The 25,861-nt window shown below is 34.7% G+C and overlaps 3 protein-coding genes across 3 annotated transcripts; all 3 read right to left on the reverse strand.

Moving 5' to 3' along the window:
- Nucleotides 1-7,685: 7,685 nt before the first annotated feature.
- LOC139493947 (uncharacterized) lies at nt 7,686-8,312 on the reverse strand. Its single transcript, XM_071282118.1, has one exon. It carries the CDS (start codon nt 8,310-8,312, stop codon nt 7,686-7,688), a length of 627 nt encoding a protein of 208 aa, XP_071138219.1.
- Nucleotides 8,313-11,330: 3,018 nt separating this feature from the next.
- Nucleotides 11,331-12,242, reverse strand: LOC139493948 (uncharacterized). Its single transcript, XM_071282119.1, has one exon. The coding sequence runs from the start codon at nt 12,240-12,242 to the stop codon at nt 11,331-11,333; it is 912 nt and encodes a 303-aa protein (XP_071138220.1).
- A 7,185-nt stretch (nt 12,243-19,427) lies between these two features.
- Nucleotides 19,428-25,146, reverse strand: LOC139493949 (uncharacterized; the record flags this gene model as incomplete). Its single annotated transcript, XM_071282120.1, is given in 2 exon segments — nt 19,428-24,269; nt 24,865-25,146. Coding segments are annotated over 2 exon segments (5,124 nt in total), but the record flags the coding sequence as incomplete, so codon positions are not given.
- Between the last annotated feature and the right edge of the window lie 715 nt (nt 25,147-25,861).

Here is a 25,861-nt window from a genome sequence, read left to right on the forward strand (position 1 = left end):
TAAGGAGTCACTGATGAGTCCTATGTAGACTAAACGCGCGTCTGGCGTACTAAATTACAATCCTGATACCTTTGATAACTAATTAAATTATATACGTGTCTAAGAATGTAACTTTCAAACACTAATGAGTGTTGTAAAATTAGGTGATATATTTTTAACATTATTCACGCATTATTACGCTAAACATATGAGCTTCATCGGGCGTGTGAATCTATCTATATCTTTCCAATTCATGAAATAATTGCCACTGAACGTTTACAGAATAAAGGTTTTATGCAGAGGAACAGTATTTATTATGTCTTATAATTAATTGTATTGTAAATGTATCGCAATCTCCAATGTATTACTATAACATTTATCTCTCTTAATTTCAGCAAAAAGAAGGTAGTTACAGCTAGCTACCAAGAAGACAAGCATCTTCGTACCAACACCAAGAATCGCCGCAAGCAGACCCTGTTCATGAAGGCTCAAGAATTCAGCACTCTAACAGGCTGCTCTAAATTTATGAAGACTGTAGATAACGATCTACAAAAGTCTTTCGTTCTCAGCACAGATGACTTATACTCTGCTTATCAGCTTGGTGGTCTCAAACCACACAGTATTGAAGAAAGACTCACATATACAGATGACAACCCACACCAGTTTGGGCTAAACCCAGTGATGCCATCCCCCATAAAGATTACCAAAGACAGCCAGCCAAACTGTATTTTACCTGGGGGACTTAAGCAACTTCCGGTGTTTGTAGACAATACCATAGTGACGCACCAAGAAGAGGGAACACCTATGCAATTATCACCACCACCTGTCACTGTTAATGCAACACCATCTGATGAACAAGATCCCATAGCCACCATGGACAATGACTTAGTTCTGAAAGTACTTGATCTTATTGACGAGCATCCCAGTTAGTCTGAAACAACCATAGACCTACTAGAGACCATGAGTACCAGTCATATAGTTGAAGTTGAAGAAGAAGTGACAGATTGATTGATTGATTGTTGGTTGCTTAACGTCCAGTGGCAAATATTTCATGCATATTCAGGACGAGAACAAGTTCACAATAAATACAATAGGTAGGTTGTTGTAAGAGAGGCCATCTAGGATGATGGTCGGGGAAATTTGGACTGCCACTGGAAAATGAGGGTATACTGGATAGGGACAGAAATTTTGCCTTGCAACAGGCCACCTACGGACCCCTCAAAGAGTTGTTGCAAGGGTTCTTAACGTGCAAAGAGCGTGGCACTCTCTTTACACGATGCATCGGATTTGACGTCCCCTTCTGACGGACGTGACTGCGAACTTGATACATCCCGCACAGCCAAACGGACGCCCCACTTCAGCAAGCGTTTTACTGCCGGTCGGGAGAAGACCAAGTGACCATATTTCTATACCCCAGTCACCCTTGGGGTAAAGAAGTGACAGAAAGCAGTTCCATAACAACCTGCAGATACTGCAAGACTACTTATGAGGAAGACAATGACAACGGTCGCCAATACATAAAATTACAGGTGGGGATATAATTAGTACTACAAGTAGAGTTCACTTTGTAGTAACTTTGAAAAGTACATGTATAGCAATAATCTCCATTGTCCTATGTTTATAGTTATTATTCACTTATATCAATGTTAAAAACTGATCCAATGTTACAGGTTGATGGCCTTGATAGCACTTACAGGAGAAAAAAATGTGCATCCAACTTAGAGCAGCCAATTTCAATCATGTAAAGAAAGACTTGAAGATTGTCCTATTTCTTCCCGATGCCAACTCTCATCAGAATCATCTAATTTGTGAAGTAATGGATATATTTATCATCTTAATACAGTGCACAAATAGTGTAAAAATATTTATAAAGTCATTGTAAATTTAGAAATTATTGTTTACATTTATTAATATGAATCCATGACAAGAGACAAAAATGTGAAATATAATTAGAGCAACTACCAAAAAAAATACAACAGCTGAAATGATCACTGCATATTTTAATAACTACAAATTTTGCAATAATTTACAGTTCTAAATACAGTCAATTTGTCAGTTATTCTGTCATTCTTTTTTGTCATATGTTGGTTCAGATGTGCAGTTTCATATTTTTTTTTAAATATTTCATTCTTTATGTGAAAAAAATGATATAGTTCCTCACATTTTTAATTTAATTCCAATAAATATCCAATTGTCAATGAATAAATAAAGAGAGTAACTTATCAGAGAATTCAAATATTGAAAACGTATTCAATAAGTGACAAAAGAACACATTGATTTTTGAATACAACAGGGACAGTCTATACTAACGTGACTTGTCACTTATAACAATGTCTATACACATTTGCAAACAGAACTGTGCTGTTGCTGATGTCACGTGACTTCATAGGAATTTTTTTCATATTTACGAATTTTGCTTCATAACTGTATGTTCAAGTTTAACTAAAAAAAATTTTTAACAAATTTTATACATTTTGTCATTGCAAAATGCTGTTTTTGAAAAGATTCCTCAGAATTTTTTTTAAATGTAGATCTTTTGAACTTTGAGGTATTTTGTTAGTAAATTACAGGTAGTGATATGTAAATCCTTCTGCACAACTGGAGTGTTCTTCAAAACGATACGTCTCAGTCTGATAATTTAACTTTCTTTTAAAATCTTATATTTTTTGTCATGGTAAATGGCTATTAATCGGATTTTATATTACCAAACTAGAACACACCCGTGATATCACGGGTCCGTGACTGAATTAAAGTATACAACTATGCGCAAGCCTTATTTTAGTATTAGTATTGTCATCTGATAAAGTCATGTCGATTATAAGATACACAGTTTTTCTCTGCTTTCAAGTCTTTCTGTTTGAACCCGTTGAACTGGAACTTATCAGTTATTGGTAATATTAATTATTTTGAAAACAAAAGGTCCTGGAATGGAGTATTTTTTAATCAACAGCATTGTCCTATATAAGTTATAAATAAAGTTGAATTCTTTGCTGTTTTACGTCATGCGCACTAACAAATTGAAAACTGTACCTATACGCCTTATTTTTAGTCCAGATTTTTAGTATTCGTATTGTTATCTTAGAAAGTCTTACTGATTAAAATACTACAATAGGTAACAATTTGACAATTTAGTAGTGTCAACCCTGTGGTTATGACCCGTGTATATAGCATATTAGTCCTGAATACAACATTTGGTGGTGCGCCTGTCAGATGCGAAACCTACAGATAAGATAATAGGTAACAGGTGAATATACTATTGGTATCCGCAGCGGACTCGACCCGGAACTTCTCAATTATTGGCAATATTAATTACGTGGAAAACAAAAGGGCCTGGAGTGGTGTAATTTTTAATCTACACCTTTGTACTATATTAGTTATATATAAAGTTGAATTCTGTGATTCGTCGTTTTTACGTGATGACGGCTGACAAATTGGACCTCGTAATTTTAGTATTATAGATATGTAATGAGAAATACGAAACTACCTACTAGCTTCGTATATCAAAGATACGAAACTAAGTGTTCTGTTCGGTGGTAGTTTTACACGGTCTGCTTAGTTATTAATTAAAATCGAAAGAAACGTGTCCCGTTAGTATAGAAAGTCCCTGAATACACATAAAATTAATAGGTTGTAATGTTGCTCATTGAATGTTTTTCAATATATGTGAATTCTTTCATTACTTATTAGATATAAATGTTATGACATTTTCCTTTACTGTATACCATTTTAATAGTTATCCCTATCCATTTCAGTTTTCGGGATACTCCCAACCACTTGATAGCCTTGTGAAAGAACACATCAGGGAATTGGTTTTTGATGGTGTAAGGAACGTGTCCGAAATGAAGAGGCACCTGAACATCTCTGTGAAGAGAGAACTTTCTTTGGACATTCCAATAACTAATAGAAGATTTCATCCAAAAAGCGAGACATAAGAAATCATATGTATTTAGCCTTAACCAAGACAAGGTAGGATAATAGTCAGTATTATGGTCATGTGTTTGATTTTAAGAAACAAAAAGCTCCTGCTAATGAGGTAAACATGCATGTATTTATTCAGTAGAGGATTTTTCTAACCTCACTCCCAGCCCAAGTAAACTACTTTAAAATTGATGTTTGCAGCTCCTCTTCCAAACAGATTACGTCAAGAAGTAAAAGCAAAGACTGGTTGTCTCATAGTCAGAGTAATTTGTCCAGGTACACCGTACAGGAACTTACATGCCTTCCTGTAGAACTGCCTTGTGAACTGGCATGTTAAAAATCAAGCTTAGCTAGCTAGTACAAAACCGGGTATATTCATGTTCATTGCAAATTATCTGATATTCATTTCATGTCCATTGCCTGATTATAACCTGTTTGTGCTGCTCTGGCATTAAAAAGCAACAATCTGTCACTCAGTGAATCTTAACCTCATATAATAACTTTGAATAGACTTGTCATTACATGAGTGCAAGATATCCTTTTCACAACCAACTGAGATGTCATTAATCTTGCCAAAAAGTCCCAGGAAGATGAATTGAACAATGCAAACAACAGTATGGTTTGGTTTGATTCGTGCCTGGATTTCACGTCACATTTTATCTCAAGTGTAGTTAAGTGTTTGTGTCTATGGTACCTTTATTTTAATTTCTTTTACTCCTAGGCTGTGTATAAAGCTGGAATTGTCTTCTATCATAGGGAAAAACTGTTAAGGCAGAAGAAAACAAGAGAAAAAGACTGATGAAAAAGGACAGAGATTGTCTTAATCTTGAAACGTCATTAAAAATTATAGAGCCAGACAGCTGTAGCTGCTCATGTGGGGATAACTACAAGCAACTTGAGGGAAAGGTAAGTTTTAATCCCTTTGGTCTTAAGTTTCATCTTTATTCTTAAGTTCAGATGTAACAAGCAGATCTTTTACAAATATCACTGAGTGCATCTGTTTTAGCAAATTGTAAAGACAGATTGGAATTTAAACTAGTCACGGTATCAATTGTCTTACAGGTAAATGTAAAGAATGATGTCAATATCTACACAACACATTTTCAATTTGCTTAAAGTGCATGATAGCACTTTTTTTATAATCTCTTACTAGAAGAAAGCCAAAATTTAAATTCTGACTCTACATGCTTTAATTCTTTTCTTTTATTTAGGTTAATAAGATACTGCAACTGCTTGAAAGTTTTATTGACTGCAAAACGTGCTTGAACCAGATGCTCCGCAGGGCGCAGCTATATACGACCGCAGAGGTTGAACCCTGAACAGTTGGGGCACGTATGGACACAACATTTAAGCTGGATTCAGCTCTAAATTTGGATTGTGATTAAATAGTTGACACAGCATGCTGTTGAATATTAATCCTCTCAAAAAAATGTTTGAAGAAATTTTCGTTTTATTTATGAAATCTGAAATGAGAAAAATTTAACTCCCCCCCTCCCCCCATTTCTTTTTTCACATCCCCCTTTCCCTTTTTCCAAAACTGATCTCAGTTCAAATTTCTAATGGAGTTTGCAACAATAACTACTCATTTAAATACATCATAAAATATTAAAATGTAAAATAAAGTGCTTGTTATCACTGAATGGTAAAGATTGTTTTAATTTATCAGTTGGTAGTAAAAGTGATTATACATTGTGTATTGTATAAAAAAATGATTTAAGTTGATTCAACTACTATTCTGGACAAAGAAAGATAACTCCAATTGAAAAATTTTTGCTATTGCATAATATTGTGCAATAAGTTTGATGTATCTGTATTGTGTTACAATACCTGATCGTACATGCATATTGAAGCTAGAAATCCAGAACTTACAGAATGTGCTGACACACATCAAACGTTTTCCTCAAAATATATGATATAAAGTTACTATTCTGATTTCATTTTGATTCAAAAAAGTTTTCAGCTGACTGATCTTCCTGATCTGCCTTTAATACACAGTATTGAATTGGAAGACCTCATATGCTACGTTAATAGGACGTGCAAAAGGATTTATAATATCATTAAAAATCCACCCAGTTTATGGAGGATTCTCAACTTCTTTAGTCCAATTTAAGTAGAGGAAAAAGATCTAGAGTACATTTTTCGATTATCACAGCAGTTGAAAGTTCGCATATGCAATATAATGTGGTAATATGGTCAGCCTTGATTACAACTTTGCTGTAGGACTAAGTAGATCCAGCAGATTATCAGAATTGAACTTATCTCAACGTTCAATATCGTCACTATGTTTTCTTAAATTCTTACTAAACCTAGAGTACCTCACAGTCTTAAAGATATATGGAATAAGGCTGACAGAAGAGGATTTTAAAAACATTGTTCAACCCTGCTATAGAACATTGAACCATATTTATTCTCAACATGTGAATGAGCATCACTTTTTTGTGATAGTACACTCAGTACACCGATTCAACACCACGGATCTATAAAGAATGGCTATTAGATGCACTTGTGTTAACATCCTTCATGCATCATGGGAATGATGCAGAAAACAACTTCATAAAACATTTGATGTCAGCTACTAACTTAGTAAATGTGCAAGAAAAACTTTTCAACTTGGTATCATCACATGGCGAAAGAGAGCTACCAACAACAGACAACTTTAAAAGGGACACTACAGACACAACAAGGACCACACTGATTGCTGCTCCCCTCTATTTAATTTCTTGCTTATAGAAAGGTACGGACTGCTATCCCTTGCTTAAGCAGGGTGCATCACAGACAGTTATTGTGAAATTTGTAGGACAATACCATCTAACTGCAGATAAGATAATCAACATTACCACTCAACAGAAGAACCTACACTGACCTTACTCGAGGAACATGCCAAACATTACTTCGAACATTATACACTGCAATTGAATAAATTACATATTATTGCAGTATTGGGATTCTGGACCTCAGCAGATACCCTTTGTATTGACCATTTAATTCGACAGGACTACAATGAAGACTAAGACCGAACATTACAATTACTGTACTTTTCTAACGAAGAAATATATCAAGAGTTTGATATTTATCTGAATGATTGTTTGATGCATCCTCTATTTTGATTCAATGTAAAATGGAAAATTAAATTATGTTCATGCATTATTGTATTGTGATTTTTTTTTAGTTGTGTCACGGAGGCGGGAGCTGTTCTAAGGCACTGGCTTTTAAGACTGTGTTCAGATATATACAAATTTATTATCGACAGGTTCAAAAATGTACACTTGAATTAATTTACATTTATATGAAGACACATCCACTCACTCTCGTTAACTATTCTCAACCCTCCCGCATCTCAACATTTACCCAGTTTTATTCTCGTGAAGGCCTTCACTACTTTCATCACTTTCTCACACATAAAAATTGTCATTCATCCCCAGACCACACAACTATAGGGACAGAATATAAACAAACAGAGACATAAATTATACGGCTTCTAATTGGAAATGATACCAGTTAAAACACAGCTGCATTATACATTAAATTTAACGGTCAAATACTTAACACTCTTTACTATAGAAAATTTATGTAGGCAATTAAATACGGATCTGAGATAAGATATAAAGATGCAAGTTTCACCCTATGACATACCTCCCCAATTACCTGTGACGTCCCGACACACAAACACACTCTAACTCATACATCATGAATTTATATACATACACAATAATATTATTATTATTATTTTTTTTTCTATTATATCTTTTTTTTTCTTTTTCTAAAACACATTTAAACAAATTCAAAGTCTATGCATTCTCATTCGAAATATGAAAATCATTTATAATTGCAAAATTTTTAATATCATTCTCTTTTACCCACTTGGTTTCACCATTCTCATACTGTACAAAATAATGTTTTTCTAATCTCTTAGACTCATTTTGTGATCTCATTGTATCTAAAATTTTGACCATTGTATTGTCATTATTTTCAATTGAATCAATGTTCGAACCAATATCTCCTTCATCTGTAATGGGCCTATCATCAGGATCAACAAAGTGTTTGATACGATTATGTACCGTTTGTTCAGATTTTTTCGAATCACACATTTGAATCTTATAGTTTACATCTGAAAGTTTATCAATAATAATACATGGTCCATGCCAATTATGTAACAGTTTTGTTGATAGTCCTGGTTCTGTACTTGGATTAAAAACCCATATCTTTTCACCAATATCATAATTAATCACATCAGACTTCAAGTCATATTGTTCTTTTTGCTTCCGCTGCGTTGCCTGCAAATTGTCTTTGGCTAGTGTAAATGCCTCTTGCAGTCTAGTTACCATTTCTGATTTGTAATCGTCACTCGAGGTATACGTTATAGTAGGCGGACACATCACTGCTTCCACTGGTAGTACCGGATCACGGCCATGCATTAAAAAAACGGAGTCTCTTGTATACTTTCGTGTAACGAAGTTCTGTAAGCGAACAAAACAAAAGGAATAAAGGTATCCCAATCACGCTGGTGTCCACTAACATACATTGATAACATAGCAGTTAATGTTCCATTAAAACGTTCCACTAAACCATCAGTCTCAGGATGGTACGCTGTTGTAAATGTTTTCTTTGTGTTCATAAGTTTACAAATTTCTTTAACAAGATTTGATCGAAAGTTTTTCCCGTTGTCTGATAGCAGCTGTCTCGGCGCACCATGACGACAAACAACTTCTTCTATAAAGACTTTTGCGGTAGTCGTAGCATCGGCATTAGGCACAGGAATTGCCTCAGGCCATCTTGTCAGATAATCACTAAATATTAATATATATTTATTAGAGTTATATGTGGGTGGAAAAGGTCCAAGTACATCAACTGCAACACGGTCGAACGGTCCTGAAACTGCAGGTAATGGATTTAATGGCGCTTTAGGTCGGTGTTTCGGAGTCTTCTTAGTTGCACAGTCAACACAAGATTTGCACCAAAATTCGACATCCGAATACATTCCTTTCCAATAAAAACGATCTTGAATCTTAGTGTACATTTTATTTAAAGATAGATGTCCCGCTGTGGCATCATCATGACACGCGTACAGTATTTCATCAATTAAACATCTCGGTATTGCTAATTGTCTTCTTAAACATTGTCGTCGCTTTCTGGATCCCGGTGTGAATAAATGATATAAAATACCACTATTGTCTAATTCATAATTATCCGATAAAATCACAGTTTCTCGCGCTTTCGATGACTGGTCCGGCAGTTCTCCTTTTTCCAAGTAGTTTATTATTGCAAACAAATTTGAATCTTTTCTCTGCATTTCACAAAGTCTATCAATAGAAAGTTTGGGAATAACATCTTCAATTTTATTGTCTTTTAATGGCGCAATAGGAGGAATTCTCGATAATGCATCTGCGTTTTGATGCTTTCGGCCGGCTCTATGTTCAATTTGAAGATCATATTCCTGTAAGGTCAATGACCAACGTGCTAACCTTCCAGCTGGGTCTTTAATGTTCATGAGCCATTTCAATGGATTATGATCAGTTATAATTGTTACTTTTCTTCCATAGAGATAATGTCTGAAGTATTTCACACCCCACACAATAGCTAGAGCTTCCTTTTCTATCACCGCATAATTACGTTCGTTCGGTTTAATTGTTCTACTTGCATATGCGATCACCCTTTCACCTTCTGGTCCCTGTTGAGCCAAGACTATTCCAAGGCCTGTATCACAAGCATCTGTCATCAATAGGAAAGGTAAATTGAAATCCGGATAGTGTAGTATGGGATATTGTGTCAAGGCCTGCTTAAACATGTCAAAGGTTCTTACACAATTTTCGTCCCAAATGTATTTCGTTCCTTTCCTTAAAAGCTTATGAAAACTCTGCTTTACTTGCAAAGTCAGGAATAAATTTCCTATAGTATGATATCAATCCTACAAAACTTCTGAGTTCACTAACATTGTTTGGCTTCGGAAAGTTTTTGATTGCACTTACTTTCTCTTTATCAGGTGAAATACCATGTTCATTTACACAATGTCCTAAGAAAGTGACTTCCCGTTTTGCAAAGAAGCACTTTTTCGCCTTGAGTTTTAATCCTGATTCTTGAAATCTAGTAAAGACACTTTCTAATCTATTCACGTGTTCTTTAAAGGTTTCAGAAAAGATTATAACATCATCGATATATACAAGACAAGAATTCCACAATAATCCGGAAAGGAGCGTATCCATAAGTCGTTGAAACGTCGGCGCACTATTACATAATCCAAACGGCATAAAGTTGAATTCAAAGTGACCACCAAAATATGAAAAGGCTGTTTTCTCTTTATCGGATTCCTTAATAGGTACCTGATGATATCCTTGGCACATATCTAGAACAGTATAGTATTTCGATTTGTTTAGAGCATCTAGCATTTCGTCAATTCTCGGAATCGGATATACGTCCTTTTTCGTAACTTCATTTATCCGACGATAATCGATGCACAGTCTTATCGATCCATCACGTTTGGGAACCAAAACTATCGGAGCAGAGAACGGACTTTTAGACTTCCGAATAATCCCTTGATCACATAAAACTTTAACTTTATTGTCTATCAAACCCCTTTCACTGAATGGGATTCTAAACGGACGTTGATAGATTGGTTTGCTATCACCAATATCAATCGAATGTTCCATCAATGTAGTATTTCCAAGCTGATTATCAGAAAATGCAAATATAGACTTGTACTTTTTCAAAAGAATTTCTAATTTCTCTTGATCACTATTATCTAATCCTTCATCTATATTGAATGTATTTGTATTGTCATTAATCTATATTTATTCCATTCATAGAATCATACTGTAAATTATCTCTTTCAGAAAATTGCATATCTTCTAAACATTCAAAATTGATGGATTCCTCATTATTAAACACAATACAATTATTTCCTAAATCTACATTGCATGAAAAATCACACAGAATATCTAATCCTATAATACACTGATAAGAAAAATTACTAGCTACGTAGACACTATACACAAAATTACACTTATTTCCAATCTTGAATTCTACATTTGCTTTTCCAATAATTTCAATTTTATCACCTGACGCCGAGGTGATACAGACATTATTTACTTCAGATACATCCCTCCTATTAACAAAACAATCATTCACAATACTAACTGTTGATCCCGTATCAACTAACATTAAAACACTTTTCTCATTGACTAATCCTCTAATTTTGGCGACACAAAATTTTGGATTTAATTCACAGGAAATAACATTTTCCTTTACAACATCGGAAATAACATTTTCCTTTACCACATCTGAACTAACCTTGGCGAGACAAGATTTTTCAGTACTAATATCCAAATCATTCAGAACAGACGTCGCGACAGACGAATTTCCGAAATTTCTATTTCCAAATACATTAGGAGGATTTCTTTCCTTTCCTGCTGCCTTCCCTCCTATTAAGGAAGCAGCTCTTAGTTTCCCGACGCATAAGTAGAATTCTTCTCATCACAACTTCTCTCTACGTGTCCAACTTTCATACAGTAGTTGCAAATTGGTCTACCGTCTGATGCTCGTAGGTTTCTGTTGCTTCCATATCCTCGTCCTCTTCCTTGTCCTCTTGATTGTTGGAATCTATTCCCACGATTTCCAAAACCACCTCTTCCTCTCGTAGGTATATTGTTCATTTGCATTGCCAACACTTTCATTTGTTCAGAAAGATCTTTAATGTTATCCTCCAAATTGTTATTACTTATTGCGCATGCTGCAACTGTTTGTTTGTCCCGATTTGTCAAAGTATTGTTGCATTCTTCTCTTTTTGCTGACCTAAACGCTTCTTCAAATGTTGTAGGATTCGATAACATGACGAATCGTTTAATGTCCTGCTTGAGCACTTGAATAAAATGTTCTTTAATCAGAACGTCTTTCTGATCTCTTTTCATATCGGAATATGCGCGTGTTGCAAGTTTATTAATTTCCGAAGCGAAATCTTCAACATTTTGTCCTTCACGTTGTCTTGCCTGGAAAAGGTTACTGTAATACAATGATTGCAGTTCCTTGGGCATAAATCTTGTCCTAAGGGATTCACATAATGTTGCTATATCTTCCTTTTTGTCGTCCTCTAGAGATTCGTAGAATTCCGCTGCACGGTCTCTCAAAAATGCAGGAAGCGTATTTAATTTTCTTTCACGGCTCCATTCATTTGCAGTAGCAATTCTATCAAAATTTTTCAGCCAACTGTCAATATCTTCGTCCAGATTTCCATAAAATATAGTAGGTTTCACAATGTCTTTAGTAGGTGATGGTTTAAATGTACTTAAGTTTGTCCGTATTTCAATTTCGTCATCTTCCGATTTATTTCTTCTTGATCGTCCTTTGGGCGGCATATTGTAAAGTTGAAAGTTAAGTATGAAATAATAAATTAAAATCCAAAATAAATCCAAAATAAATGAATCCCGCCGCTGGCCACCATAATGTCACGGAGGCGGGAGCTGTTCTAAGGCACTGGCTTTTACGACTGTGTTCAGATATATACAAATTTATTATCGACAGGTTCAAAAATGTACACTTGAATTAATTTACATTTATATGAAGACACATCCACTCACTCTCGTTAACTATTCTCAACCCTCCCGCATCTCAACATTTACCCAGTTTTATTCTCGTGAAGGCCTTCACTACTTTCATCACTTTCTCACACATAAAAATTGTCATTCATCCCCAGACCACACAACTATAGGGACAGAATATAAACAAACAGAGACATAAATTATACGGCTTCTAATTGGAAATGATACCAGTTAAAACACAGCCGCATTATACATTAAATTTAACGGTCAAATACTTAACACTCTTTACTATAGAAAATTTATGTGGGCAATTAAATACGGATCTGAGATAAGATATAAAGATGCAAGTTTCACCCTATGACAGTTGTAAACAGTATTGTTAGGTAGGGGGAATGTTAATAGAAAAAAAAACCAATTGAATCTTGAATCAGAGTATTTTAAGTACATACTTTATTCGTAGAAAGTTTTATATATACACAAGTTCATTTTTTTGTTTAGTATTAAATTTATGTTAAGATCCATTTTGTTGCATCTTGTGATCAATTTTTTTTAGCAATCGACAATGACAGTCAGCAAGGTTAAAGAGCATCAGTTGTTCGACCTGTTAGTAAAATGCGTTTTGTTAAAACATATTTTTTCATTTTTTTGGTCTTTTGAAAAATGTTGTTTGTGCTGTATGTTGTTTGTGCTTCTACAACGAAATTTGTTTTACACGCACACGTATAAAAATCGTGGTTTCTATCCAACGCAATCATAGGTTTGAACCTAGTTTTCAATTTAGACTCGTATATGTCTACATAAGACTCGTCAGTGACGCTTATATCAAAATATTAATAAAGCCAAACAAGTACAAAGTTGAAGAGCATTGAAGATCCAAAATTCCATATAGAAATAGAAAAAGATGTAACTTTCAGCCCCAAAGAAATGTGTTGTATAATAACAAGCTTGGGCATATAGTTGTATTCCATGGACACATTCGTCTTTCATTTCTAAATATTGTTGTCATGTGGATAATTAGATCAATCTTTTTCTGTTCTAGGTTGATGCTCCATTCAAGCAAGATAGATCTTGGTTAAGCCTACAGCCGGGGGAATGCATTTGAAGAGAAACAGTTGATGTGAGCCAACATGTAACAAGTTAGTTTAGTGATGCATCTTCATGATTAATATTCGAAAGTATTATCTTATTCAGTTTATTATTCAAAAACACGTTTCTTTTCCATTGATGCTCGAATCAAAATAGAACCAGGTGCTCCGCAGGGCGCAGCTTTATACGACCGCAGAGGTCGAACCCTGAAGAGTTGGGGCAAGTATGGACAAAACATTCAAGCGTGATACAGCTCTGAATTTGGATTGTGATAAAAATTTTGACATTACATGGGTTTTTTTTTAACACAAAACAAATGTCAAGATTTTACAAATCAATTAAAGATTTCTTCTTCAAACTTTTTAAATCTAAAATTAAATAGTTGACACAGCATAGGTTTCTGACACAGAATGAATGTGGTCTAATGAACTTAAAAGGTTTTTTTTGCCTTTGAGCAATTCACTATGCTGTTGAATATTAATCCTCTCAAAAAAATGTTTGAAGAAATTTAATTTTTATTTATGAAATCTGAAATGAGAAAAATTTAAACCCCCCTCCCTTTTTTTTCACATCCCCGTTTCCCTTTTTCCTAAACTGATATCAATTCAAATTTCTAATGGAGTTTGCAACAATAACTACTCTTTTAAATACATCATAAAATATTAAAATGTAAAATAAAGTGCTTGTTATCACTGAATGGTGAAGATTGGTTGGTAGTAAAAGTGAATATACATTGTTTATTGTATAAAACAATAAAAAAAACTTCATCAGCAACATTTTATATTGGCAAATTTCCAATGAAGTTATTTACATAAAGTTATTGGCAAATAAAAATAGAAAATGCCACCATAGTCATGTCTGCCAAATTTCCAACATATATTATCAACTACTTTTATATACAAAGAAAGATAACTCCTATTGAAAATTAATTGCTATTGCACAATATTGTGCAATTAGATATTTCTTGCTATTGTGCAATACTGTGCAATTGAAAATTTCTTGCTATTGCACATACATTATCTAAAAACATTTTAGATAAGATAAGGAAAAAAAGCTTCATCAGCAACATTTTATATTGGCAAATTTCCAATGAAGTTATTTACATAAAGTTATTGGCAAATAAAAATAGAAAATGCCACCATAGTCATGTCTGCCAAATTTCCAACATATATTATCAACTACTTTTATATAAAAAGAAAGATAACTCCTATTGAAAATTAATTGCTATTGCACAATATTGTGCAATTAGATATTTCTTGCTATTGTGCAATACTGTGCAATTGAAAATTTCTTGCTATTGCACATACATTATCTAAAAACATTTTAGATAAGATAAGGAAAAAAAGCTTCATCAGCAACATTTTATATTGGCAAATTTCCAATGAAGTTATTTACATAAAGTTATTGGCAAATAAAAATAGAAAATGACATCATAGTCATGTCTGGCAAATTTCCAACATATATTATCAACTACTTTTATATACAAAGAAAGATAACTCCAATTGAAAATTAATTGCTATTGCACAATATTGTGCAATTAGATATTTCTTGCTATTGTGCAATACTGTGCAATTGAAAATTTCTTGCTATTGCACAATACTTGATATGGAATCCTGATTTGGACCAACTTGAAAACTGGGCCCATAATCAATAAAGGGCTGCGCTTTAGCGCATGATACGCCCGTTGCTCTTTTAACTTGTCTTTTATGCTTTAAATGAATTTATATGATCAACTAGAAATAGTGTGAGCCCTGTCAAATCCCCCCCTCCCCCGCCAAATAATAAATAAAAATGCACAAAAAAATTGGCACTATTAAGGCTACCTCAAATTTAACTAAGTTTGTTGTCTTAATTTTTCATCCATACATTCTATCTTGTTCACAACACACTTTCTGAGTACCAAGTACCTTTTATATTTATTAAGGCATATACATTATATAAAAGTTATAGATGAGATAAAATAGACTAAGTTATTCTAAATATTACAGAATCACAAACCATTTTATGCTGATAACAAAGATAGCCAGGTTAATTTATGATCAGAGAAGAAGACTTCATTAGTTCCACTATCAACACAGTCAATATTAGTAAAAATCAAATCGATTGTTGATCCATAGTCATTTGTTGGCTGGGTTATAAGTTGCTTATATTTCAATTGTTGCATCAATGTTAACAGTTTTTGCTTGTTTGAGGAATCCTCCTTCCAATTGACATTTAAATCTCCTAGAATGATGGCATCATTGTTACATACATATGTCTCATGGACATGTAAAAGTCTTTCACAAAGTTCACTTATTGGCTTGTGTGGTGGCTTATAAACAGTAACTATGGTGATGTCTGAGTTATGATTTGTTCGAAAAACAGATAGTTCAATGCCATTGGAAGATTCATTAATCGGAAAACTTGGACAAAAAGGCTCCTTTGAATAAATAGCCAAACCATATGGAGGTCTCTTGTGTCCAGATGGTTTAGAATCTTGTCTATATTGGTGAAATGCATCAATTTGTGTTGCATCCACACTATCACGGTTATGAAATCTGGTTTCACAAAAACAAGCTATATCAGCATTTGTAATGTTTCTATCTAAGCGAACATCCTCTAAATGTCTATGTAAAGAAGAGGCATTCAAGAAACAAATTTTCAGTAATGAATTTTCTAGGTCATAAATATTCCTAAGTCTTCTTTCAATGGTAGTGGCCCGTAATCTTTCCATCTCTGTTTTTACATTTTTATCAACACCTATTTTGTCTTCTTGTAAATTTCTGATAAACAATCCATCTAGAGTCTGAACTCTACTAACAGCAACATAATGTATGTGATCAACACGTCTTTTGGAGGTTAAGTCAACAACTACCTTACTCAAAGTATCACCCTGTGATCTATGCACTGTTTTTGCATGAGCAGGTCTAATAGGAAACTGCGAACGTTGAATTTGTGCCTCACCTTTATTGCCAGCAGCAAAACTCTTTGACACTGGTTCAAGTGGTGTCCATTCCTTTAGATGACAACTCTTGTACAAACGTCTGTTTTCCCTACGGTGTTGTTTACCAATATTTTGATCTTCGAATTGAACCCACAAAATTCCACTAGCATATTCTGAAATTTGATTTATTTCCACTTTCATCATTTTACAGGATGCTCCATTAATAAGTCCATCAGTTGTATCTAAGTTGGCAGTGATTTCATAATAGGTGTTTTCAGCAACCTCCAGGCTATTTAGTAGCTGCTTGGAATTCTGTTTGTTGTTTCCAAAACTGTCAAGAATTTTGGCTTTTAAACCCGGTGGGGCTGAACCAATAAATTTGTCATGTGCTCTGATAACATATACCAAGTCATTTTTCCTGTGAATAATAGCTGAATTAAATGAATCAACTTTTTCATTTGTACAGAAGAGATGTGGTACATCCCATGGATAATCTTCAGTGTTCTCATTTATATTCCTTTCCTTCAAAACTGATATGTCCTGTTTGTTGTGTTTTCCTTCCCTTAAGCGGTTGAGCAACTCTGCAAATGGTTTATTTTCTGACTGACGCATTATCTCATGGAGTTCAAACATGGTAAAATTTTCTTTCCAGATGTTTGTTGCTAACGGCATGTATCCAGTAGTAGGAGATGTAAATAAGTAACTGTCCATAACCGGCTTTAATTGGAATAAATCACCAACTGCAATCACTGAAATTCCTCCAAAGAGCTAATTTTTAGCTCACCTGGCCCGAAGGGCCAAGTGAGCTTTTCTCACCACTTGGCGTCCGTCGTCCGTCGTCGTCCGGCGTCGTCCGTCGTCGTCCGGCGTCGTCCGTCGTCGTCGTCGTTAACAATTTACATTTTGAACTTCTTCTAGAGAACCACTGAATGGAATGGAACCAAACATGGCATGAATGTTCCTTATGAGGTGCTGACCAAGTGTTGTTACTTTGTAGCCGATCCATCATCCAAGATGGCCGCCAGCGGGGGACTTAGTTTAACATAGGACGCTATGGGAAATGCATACAAATAACTTCTTTTAGAGAACCATTGAATGGAATGAAACCAAACATGGCATGAATGTTCCTTATGAGGTGCTGACCAAGTGTTGTTACTTTGTTGCCGATCCATCATCCAAGATGGCCGCCAGCCGGGGACTTAGTTTAACATAGGACGCTATGGGAAATGCATACAAATGACTTCTTTTAGAGAACCACTGAATGGAATAAAACCAAACATAGCATGAATTATCCTTATGGGGTTCTGACCAAGTGTTGTTACTTTGTAGCCGATCCATCATCCAAGATGGCCGCCAGCGGGGGACTTAGTTTAACATAGGACCCTATGGGAAATGCATACAAATGATTTCTCCTAGAGAACCACTAAATGGAATGAAACCAAACATAGCATGATTGTTCCTTATGGAGTGCTGACCAAGTGTTGTTACTTTGTTGCCGATCCATTATCCAAGATGGCCACCAGCGGGGACTTAGTTTAACATAGGACCCTATTGGAAATGCATACAAATGACTTCTTCTAGTGAATCACTGAATGGAATGAAACCAAACATGGCATGAATGTTCCTTATGTGGTGCTGACTAAGTGTTGTTACTTTGTAGCCGATCCATCATCAAAGATGGCCGCCAGCAGGGGACTTAGTTTAACATAGGACCCTATGGGAAATGCATACAAATGACTTCTTTTAGAGAACCACTGAATGGAATAAAACCAAACATAGCATGAATGTTCCTTATGGGGTGCTGACCAAGTGTTGTTACTTTGTAGCCGATCCATCATCCAAGATGGCCGCCAGCGGGGGACTTAGTTTAACATAGGACCCTATGGGAAATGCATACAAATGACTTCTTTTAGAGAACCACTGAATGGAATGAAACCAAACATGGCATGAATGTTCCTTATGAGGTGCTGACCAAGTGTTGTTACTTTGTTGCTGATCCATCATCCAAGATGGCCGCCAGTCGGGGACTTAGTTTAACATAGGACCCTATGGGAAATGCATACAAATGACTTCTTTTAGAGAACCACTGAATGGAATAAACCAAACATAGCATGAATGTTCCTTATGGGATGCTGACCAAGTGTTGTTACTTTGTAGCCGATCCATCATCGAAGATGGCCGCCAGCGGGGGACTTAGTTTAACATAGGACCCTATGGGAAATGCATACAAATGACTTCTTCTAGAGAACCACTAAATGGAATGAAACCAAACATAGCATGAATGTTCCTTATGGAGTGCTGACCAAGTGTTGTTACTTTGTAGCTGATCCATTATCCAAGAAGGCCGCCAGCAGGGGACTTAGTTTAACATAGGACCCTATGGGAAATGCATACAAATGACTTCTTTTAGAGAACCACTGAATGGAATAAAACCAAACATAGCATGAATGTTCCTTATGGGGTGCTGACCAAGTGTTGTTACTTTGTAGCCGATCCATCATCCAAGATGGCCGCCAGCGGGGGACTTAGTTTAACATAGGACCCTATGGGAAATGCATACAAATGACTTCTTCTAGAGAACCACTAAATGGAATGAAACCAAACATAGCATGAATGTTCCTTATGGAGTGCTGACCAAGTGTTGTTACTTTGTAGCCGATCCATCATCCAAGATGGCCGCCAGCAGGGGACTTAGTTTAACATAGGACCCTATGGGAAATGCATACAAATGACTTCTTTTAGAGAACCACTGAATGGAATAAAACCAAACATGGCATGAATGTTCCTTATGAGGTGCTGACCAAGTGTTGTTACTTTGTAGCCGATCCGTCATCCAAGATGGCCGCCAGTGGGGGACTTTTGAATGAAATTAAACATGTTCCTTTCCTTATAAATGAGGTTGTGTTGTCCCTTTTTGCCAAATTTTATATTTTTTTATATGATTTCAAAAACCCAAGTAGAATCAGGTGAGCGATACAGGCTCTTGAGAGCCTCTAGTTTTGTGTTACTTCCATTAAACGCTGGTGAATAAAGTTTAGCATGTTAAACCCAACCATTGAAATTTCATCAATGAAGATTAAATTAACTTCACCTATCTGATTTCGTAATGTATTCAATGCAGCTGAAGATAATTGTTTATATTGTAGCTTTTGATTAACAGGTACTTTTAGTGCACTGTGAATTGTATTGCCATGAATGTGATAGGCAGCCTTGCCAGTTGGAGCTAACAGCATTACTTTGTTGGAAGAGAAATCTTCCCCAGCTTGTTTACTGTAGAATTTAACAGCCATTTGGTATAAAGCTTTTGTAACATAGCTTTTTCCCACACCAGCTCCTCCACTAAGAAACCAATAAATAGGTTCTTCACTTGTTTTCAGAATATGAATTGCATCATATACAAATTCTAGTTGTTCTTTATTGAGTTTTCGAAGGTGACATCTAAATTCCTGATCTGGCAATTCAAAATCTCTGTTCAGTTCTTGCTCTTGGTTTGAGGGCTGTAAACCTAGGTCAATTCCAATGTCATAATTTTCAATTCCAGTGTCCTTTGGATCAGTTCTATTGTCTTTGTCCATAGCATTTTGCATCTCTGTTTGAGGTGCTATTTCATCCCATGAATCTTCAACACCCTGATTTATTATCTGCTGGGCATCCTCAACAATTTCCCTGAATGGTTCATAAAGTTCACGTTCTGTTTCTACTTCATCTTTGATTTCTAAATATCTCTCATTGAAAGAGTTGCAGGATTTTTTCAAATCATTTTCATTTCTCCAGGAAGAGTACAAAACCAACAATTCTCTGTAGTACTTCTCTGAATCTGTTTTAATATCAAAGTGCACCGAGCGTATAATTCTGGCTTTTTTTCTTTTTCTGTATTGTCTAGAATCCTTGGAAACATCAATTTCCTCATTCTCAACCTCATCATCATTTTTTTCAATGTTTGGTTCAGGCAAGACAGTTTTAGTTTTGCTTCCCTTTGTATTTCTCCGAAATTCAAGTCTACCTGGAGAATCATCATAATATGCTGCATATTCTGTTAGTGTCATATTTTCCATTGTTCTTGGCCTATCACAGTATCTGCTGAAAATATTACCACACTCTATATCATCATCTTCATCCTCCATTTTATCAAGTAAAGTTGACGGCTTTAATAGAGAAACACGTTCTTCTGGCGGACTTGTGTTCAAAAAAATTGTTTGTCGAGAAGATTTCTTCATAGGCAATTGAAGACATATGTATGCAGCTTCTTGAGCCCCAATCTCAACTGCATTTAAGAAATGGTTGCCAACTGTTTTTATTTGTTCTGTTAGAGTCTGATTTCCTTTCCTTGCTTCATCTGAGGCCTTTCTTAAGAGTTCGCTCATTCCTCGCTGGGACTTTGTGATATATGATGCTACATAAGTTGCGCATGCAAACACATCCAACACAAATTGAACATCTAAGTTTGCTCTCCAACCTTTTAAGATATTAGTATTATAGTTGTTGACACGAACCTCTTGAGGAGAACGTTTTAGAAACACTGTAGCAGATTTTATTGAAGCTCTGATGGCCAAGATATATTTTTCATAGGTCAATTCTAATTTATCCAGAAGCAAGCAAATTGTAGTATTTTCATCATCTCCAATGTTATCTAGTTCTTTCTTAATTGAAATCCAAACACTTTTATGCCTTGCTATTTCATCTTTTGAAAAGTTTGGAGGTTCAAGAGGATGAAGAATAGTTGTCTTCTTTAAAGGAGGCTTGGGAAAACCAAATCTGCAAGTTTTTTTGCCTTTTTTCCTGCATGTTTTGGTATGTTTGTGAGACTGAAGGCTAACTAAATCAAACAGTTCAGATTCACTTTCATCTGGTAATCTACATGTAATGAAACGATCTATATATGCACACACATCATCATCAGAATCTTCACAAAACTTTGGTGCATCAGAGCACCACACCATCATATGCACATGGGGAGAGCCCCTCTGTTGATATTCGATTCTGTAAAAATAATCTTTAATATCCCCAAGTGGTTGAGCTTGCGTTAATAAGAATTCTGTGATAAATTTTTGTACACAGAAGTCAAAATGTCGTGCACATGTTATTGGCTCAGACTGTATCAACCTACACTTCTCCTGCCAGCTCAAATTGTTCAACTCGTTATCAGTATAATCTTTCTTGTCTACTACTTTTCCAAGTATTCTAAGTAGATGTAACCACCTTGTTTCAGCAGCTGATAATGTTAAAAAAAACGTTGCAGGTCCAATTTGTCTGATAAGAGCAAATAGTTCCTTGCTTACTTGCTCAAAATATGGTGGGGAACCTCTAATTTTGGTGAGAAACTTGTATGCTTTGTCATGGTGAATGAGATCAATTGCTGCTGTACCACGTACATCCTTCACAGTTAATTTCTTATCTTTTAGGTTAACTTTCCTTAAAGCTAACTGAGTCTGGTCAAGTAATGTTTTCATTTGAATCTTTTTCGTCTTAAAAAAGATATTTTCAATTGAACCTGCAGCTCTTCTATCAACATTGCGCAATTCTGCTTTGACTATTTCCCCATAACTTACATTTATTGATCTGTCTTTGTTCGATGGACGCTTTGTACCACAAAATATCCCAGGAAATGCTAATTCTTCTGCATTCTCCTCCATAAATACACTAACAGGAATTTGCCCCTCTCCTGTAGCAAAGTTGTATATAAGTTGTCTCTCAGCTGGTTCAACGAAATCTGGGGCTGTGAGTAAAGTATCAGCCTGTCCTGACATTAACTCATTTTCATCAACCTCACTCCATTTGTCATCCTCATCGCTATCATAACTTTCATTGTTACCATCTTGCTCATTAACTTTACTTGGTTCAGAAGCCTTATTGGTACCATCATTATCTTGTAATGCTCCATCAGCAACATCGTTGTTATTTGTGTTGCCATCTTCAATGTCCACTTGTTCATGATCAGTTTCAGTCATTTCTTCTGAAGAAATATCAACATTTCCACTATAAGTCCACTCACTGTTGATAGTTACATTATGAGCTTTATATAAAGGAGTAGTTTTTAAAAACTCAGCTGCTTGGTGTACAAGTTCCTGACGAACATTCAAACAATATACATGGTGCTGATACTTTAACCTTCTTTTCAATGTTGCCTTAATAGTGGCTGTTTCAGATGTCATTCGTGGCAGATTTGTCACTGTACTTGAAATATTTGCAGGTACCAAAACCATATTGCCATGAATGAATTTTTGTTTTCCACGAGGTTCTTGATGAATTTTCATGAAAGGCAAAAGAACAGATACATATGACAATTCTAAATGATTCATTTTCTTCAATATTCCTTGCTCTGGGAAAGTCATTTTATTCATAGTTGATGAAGGAGGAATTTTTCCTTTCTTCAGATGTGACTGACAGGTACTGCATATCCATACAGTGTCATCTACACTTGCAGTTTGTGGACAATTCTGAATCACATCTACATCAGCACTGGGAAAAACAGATTTGAATTTTCTTACACTATGTTTATACCAAAGTTGTTGACAGCTTGTACAAACATATATTGGTCCATTATTTACAGTTGAATGGAACTTTTCAATCACATTTGTTATGTTTGATGAAACAGAGAGTCTTTTCTGCTTTCTACATGTAGTTTCTCTTTCAGTTTCACCTTCCTTATACAATGGATCTAAACGTTTACCCCGTCGAGTTTTAGTTTCTCTTCCTGTTTCACATTTTTTATAAAATGGATTCAAACGTTTATCCTTACGATCTTTTGAATCTCTTAATGTTTCAATTTTCTTATATGTTTTATCTAAACGTTTTTCTTTCCTAATTTTAGTTTCTCTTTCAGTTTCACCTTCCTTATACAATGGATCTAAACGTTTATCCTGACGAGTTTTAGTCTCTCTTTCAGTTTCACATTTCTTAATCAATGGATCTGAACGTTTATCCCGTCGAGTTTTAGTTTCTCTTCCTGTTTCACATATTTTATAAAATGGATTCAAACGTTTATCCTTACGATCTTTTGAATCTCTTAATGTTTCAATTTTCTTATATGTTTTATCTAATCGTTTTTCTTTCCTAATTTTAGTTTCTCTTTCAGTTTCACCTTCCTTATACAATGGATCTAAACGTTTATCCTGACGAGTTTTAGTTTCTCTTTCAGTTTCACCTTCCTTATACAATGGATATGAACGTTTATCCCATCGAGTTTTAGTTTCTCTTTCAGTTTCACATTTCTTAATCAATGGATCTGAACGTTTACCCCGTCGAGTTTTCGTTTCTCTTTCTGTTTCACATTTTTTATAAAATGGATTCAAACGTTTATCCTTACGATCCTTTGAATCTCTTAATGTTTCAATTTTCTTGTATGTTTTATCTAATCGTTTTTCTTTCCTAATTTTAGTTTCTCTTTCAGTTTCACCTTCCTTATACAATGGATCTAAACGTTTATCCTGTCGAGTTTTAGTTTCTCTTTCAGTTTCACATTTCTTAATCAATGGATCTGAACGTTTACCCCGTCGAGTTTTCGTTTCTCTTTCTGTTTCACATTTTTTATAAAATGGATTCAAACGTTTATCCTTACGATCTTTTGAATCTCTTAATGTTTCAATTTTCTTGTATGTTTTATCTAATCGTTTTTCTTTCCTAATTTTAGTTTCTCTTTCAGTTTCACCTTCCTTATACAATGGATCTAATCGTTTATCCTGTCGAGTTTTAGTCTCTCTCTCTGTTTGATTTTTCTTCCACAGGGGGTTTAGGTTTTTATTTTCTCTTGCCTGCTTTTCTTTTGCCTTCATATGTTTGCTTTTCCTTTGTAATCTTTTGTACATGGCAAAATAGTTTGCTCTACTTTTGCTGCTCTGGAAATAAAATAAAATATGACTATTATTACAATTTTGTAGCCATTAACTTTCCAAGATATTAAATACAAGAAGTTAACTTATTAAAACGTTTAATGCAAACCAGAATTTACTGGAAAACATATAAATCATTGACAGACAGACAGACTAAAAACTATAGGGAGTCACAATTTAATGGGTATATATATATTATAAGGAATCTGTAAAATCAATGCTGTCTTTATCTTCAATGAAAGCTGCATAAAAAAAATATATATGCTTATTGACCATGCATTTCATTATAAATTCCTCATAAAGGAACAAAGAATATATCTTGTTCCTCAGGTGTTAAGTCAAATCATTGCTCATTGGAATAGCTACAAAATCTAAAATTTAAATTCTTAAAACAACAGTATGTGATTTTAATTGCAGATAATGCTTACAGTATTTGGGACATCTGATTATGAAATCCTATGTTGCTCATCCTATTTTATTGTTTGTTCTTTTATGCAAATAATGCTTGATGTCTATAGAGCATCAAATTTGTTACCTAGCACAACTAACATGTGCAGTAATAATATTGAACTGTGCTAATTTTATGCACGACTTAACATACCTGATCAACAGAGCTATCAAATGGTGAAGCTTGGTTAACTGAGCTAGTAGATGATTGCTGAGATGACGAAGGTGGCTTATTTGAGCTAGTAGATGACTGCTGAAATGATGAAGGTGGCTTATTTGAGCTAGTAGATGACTGCTGAGATGATGAAGGTCGCTTTTTTGAGTTAGTAGATGGTTGTTCCCATATTGAAGGTCGCTTGACTGAGCTAGTAGATTGTTGTGGCGATGTTGAAGGTTGCTTGTCTGAAGTAGTGTATTGTTGCTCAGATGTTGAAGCCTGAAATCAAAATCATTGTATTATAAAGATGTCATTTCATTTCAAAAAGAATTATGTTATATTCCAACAATGACTGTAACAGGATGATGTTACAAAAGTTCCCTGTCCTTGATGAACCCTAATCTAAAAAATTCTATTAGGTTCTACAGTAAACTCCACCTCTTTTTGAACTCTCCAATGTTCGTTTGAGACACTTAATTATGAAATTTGGCAGTAAGTAATATTCCCTCTGTGTGACTGACAAGTCCTTTAATGTTAATATTAAGATAAGAAATTGAAAGATATATAATTCCAAATCATACTTAAATATGTAATATTTTATATAAATTAGTCTTATTTTATGTTAACATTAATAAGAAAATGTGAAGTTGACTTTAATAAATATTGATTGGACAATGTTTGTGTCTATTAACAAAAATATGTTTAAATACTTGTAACAGTTATTGTTGAGTAATATTAACTTGTACTTGCTTAATTATGACACTTACTGATTTACTCTCACTCCCAGTTCTTTGTTGCTGGTGTACAATGGGAATTTTGAAACCCTCTGGTATCTTAAAAACCTCAAGAAACTGAAATGAGAAAAATAGTAATAGGAAAAGTGGAAAGCATTTACCAATAATTGTTTCAAATTCAAGAAAATCAGTGGTTAATTAACTCTCAATTTTGTAGCAAGAACTTATATAATTTTAATTATTAAATGTGTAATTATAGT

The sequence above is a fragment of the Mytilus edulis genome, chromosome 11 (assembly GCF_963676685.1).
Source record: "Mytilus edulis chromosome 11, xbMytEdul2.2, whole genome shotgun sequence".
Lineage (NCBI taxonomy): Eukaryota > Metazoa > Mollusca > Bivalvia > Mytilida > Mytilidae > Mytilus > Mytilus edulis.

What these genes read in the sequence shown, in the direction of transcription:
- LOC139493947 (XM_071282118.1), bottom strand. Translation starts at nt 8,312, where the DNA reads ATGCATGGCCGTGATCCGGTACTACCAGTGGAAGCAGTGATGTGTCCG.
- LOC139493948 (XM_071282119.1), bottom strand. Translation starts at nt 12,242, where the DNA reads ATGCCGCCCAAAGGACGATCAAGAAGAAATAAATCGGAAGATGACGAA.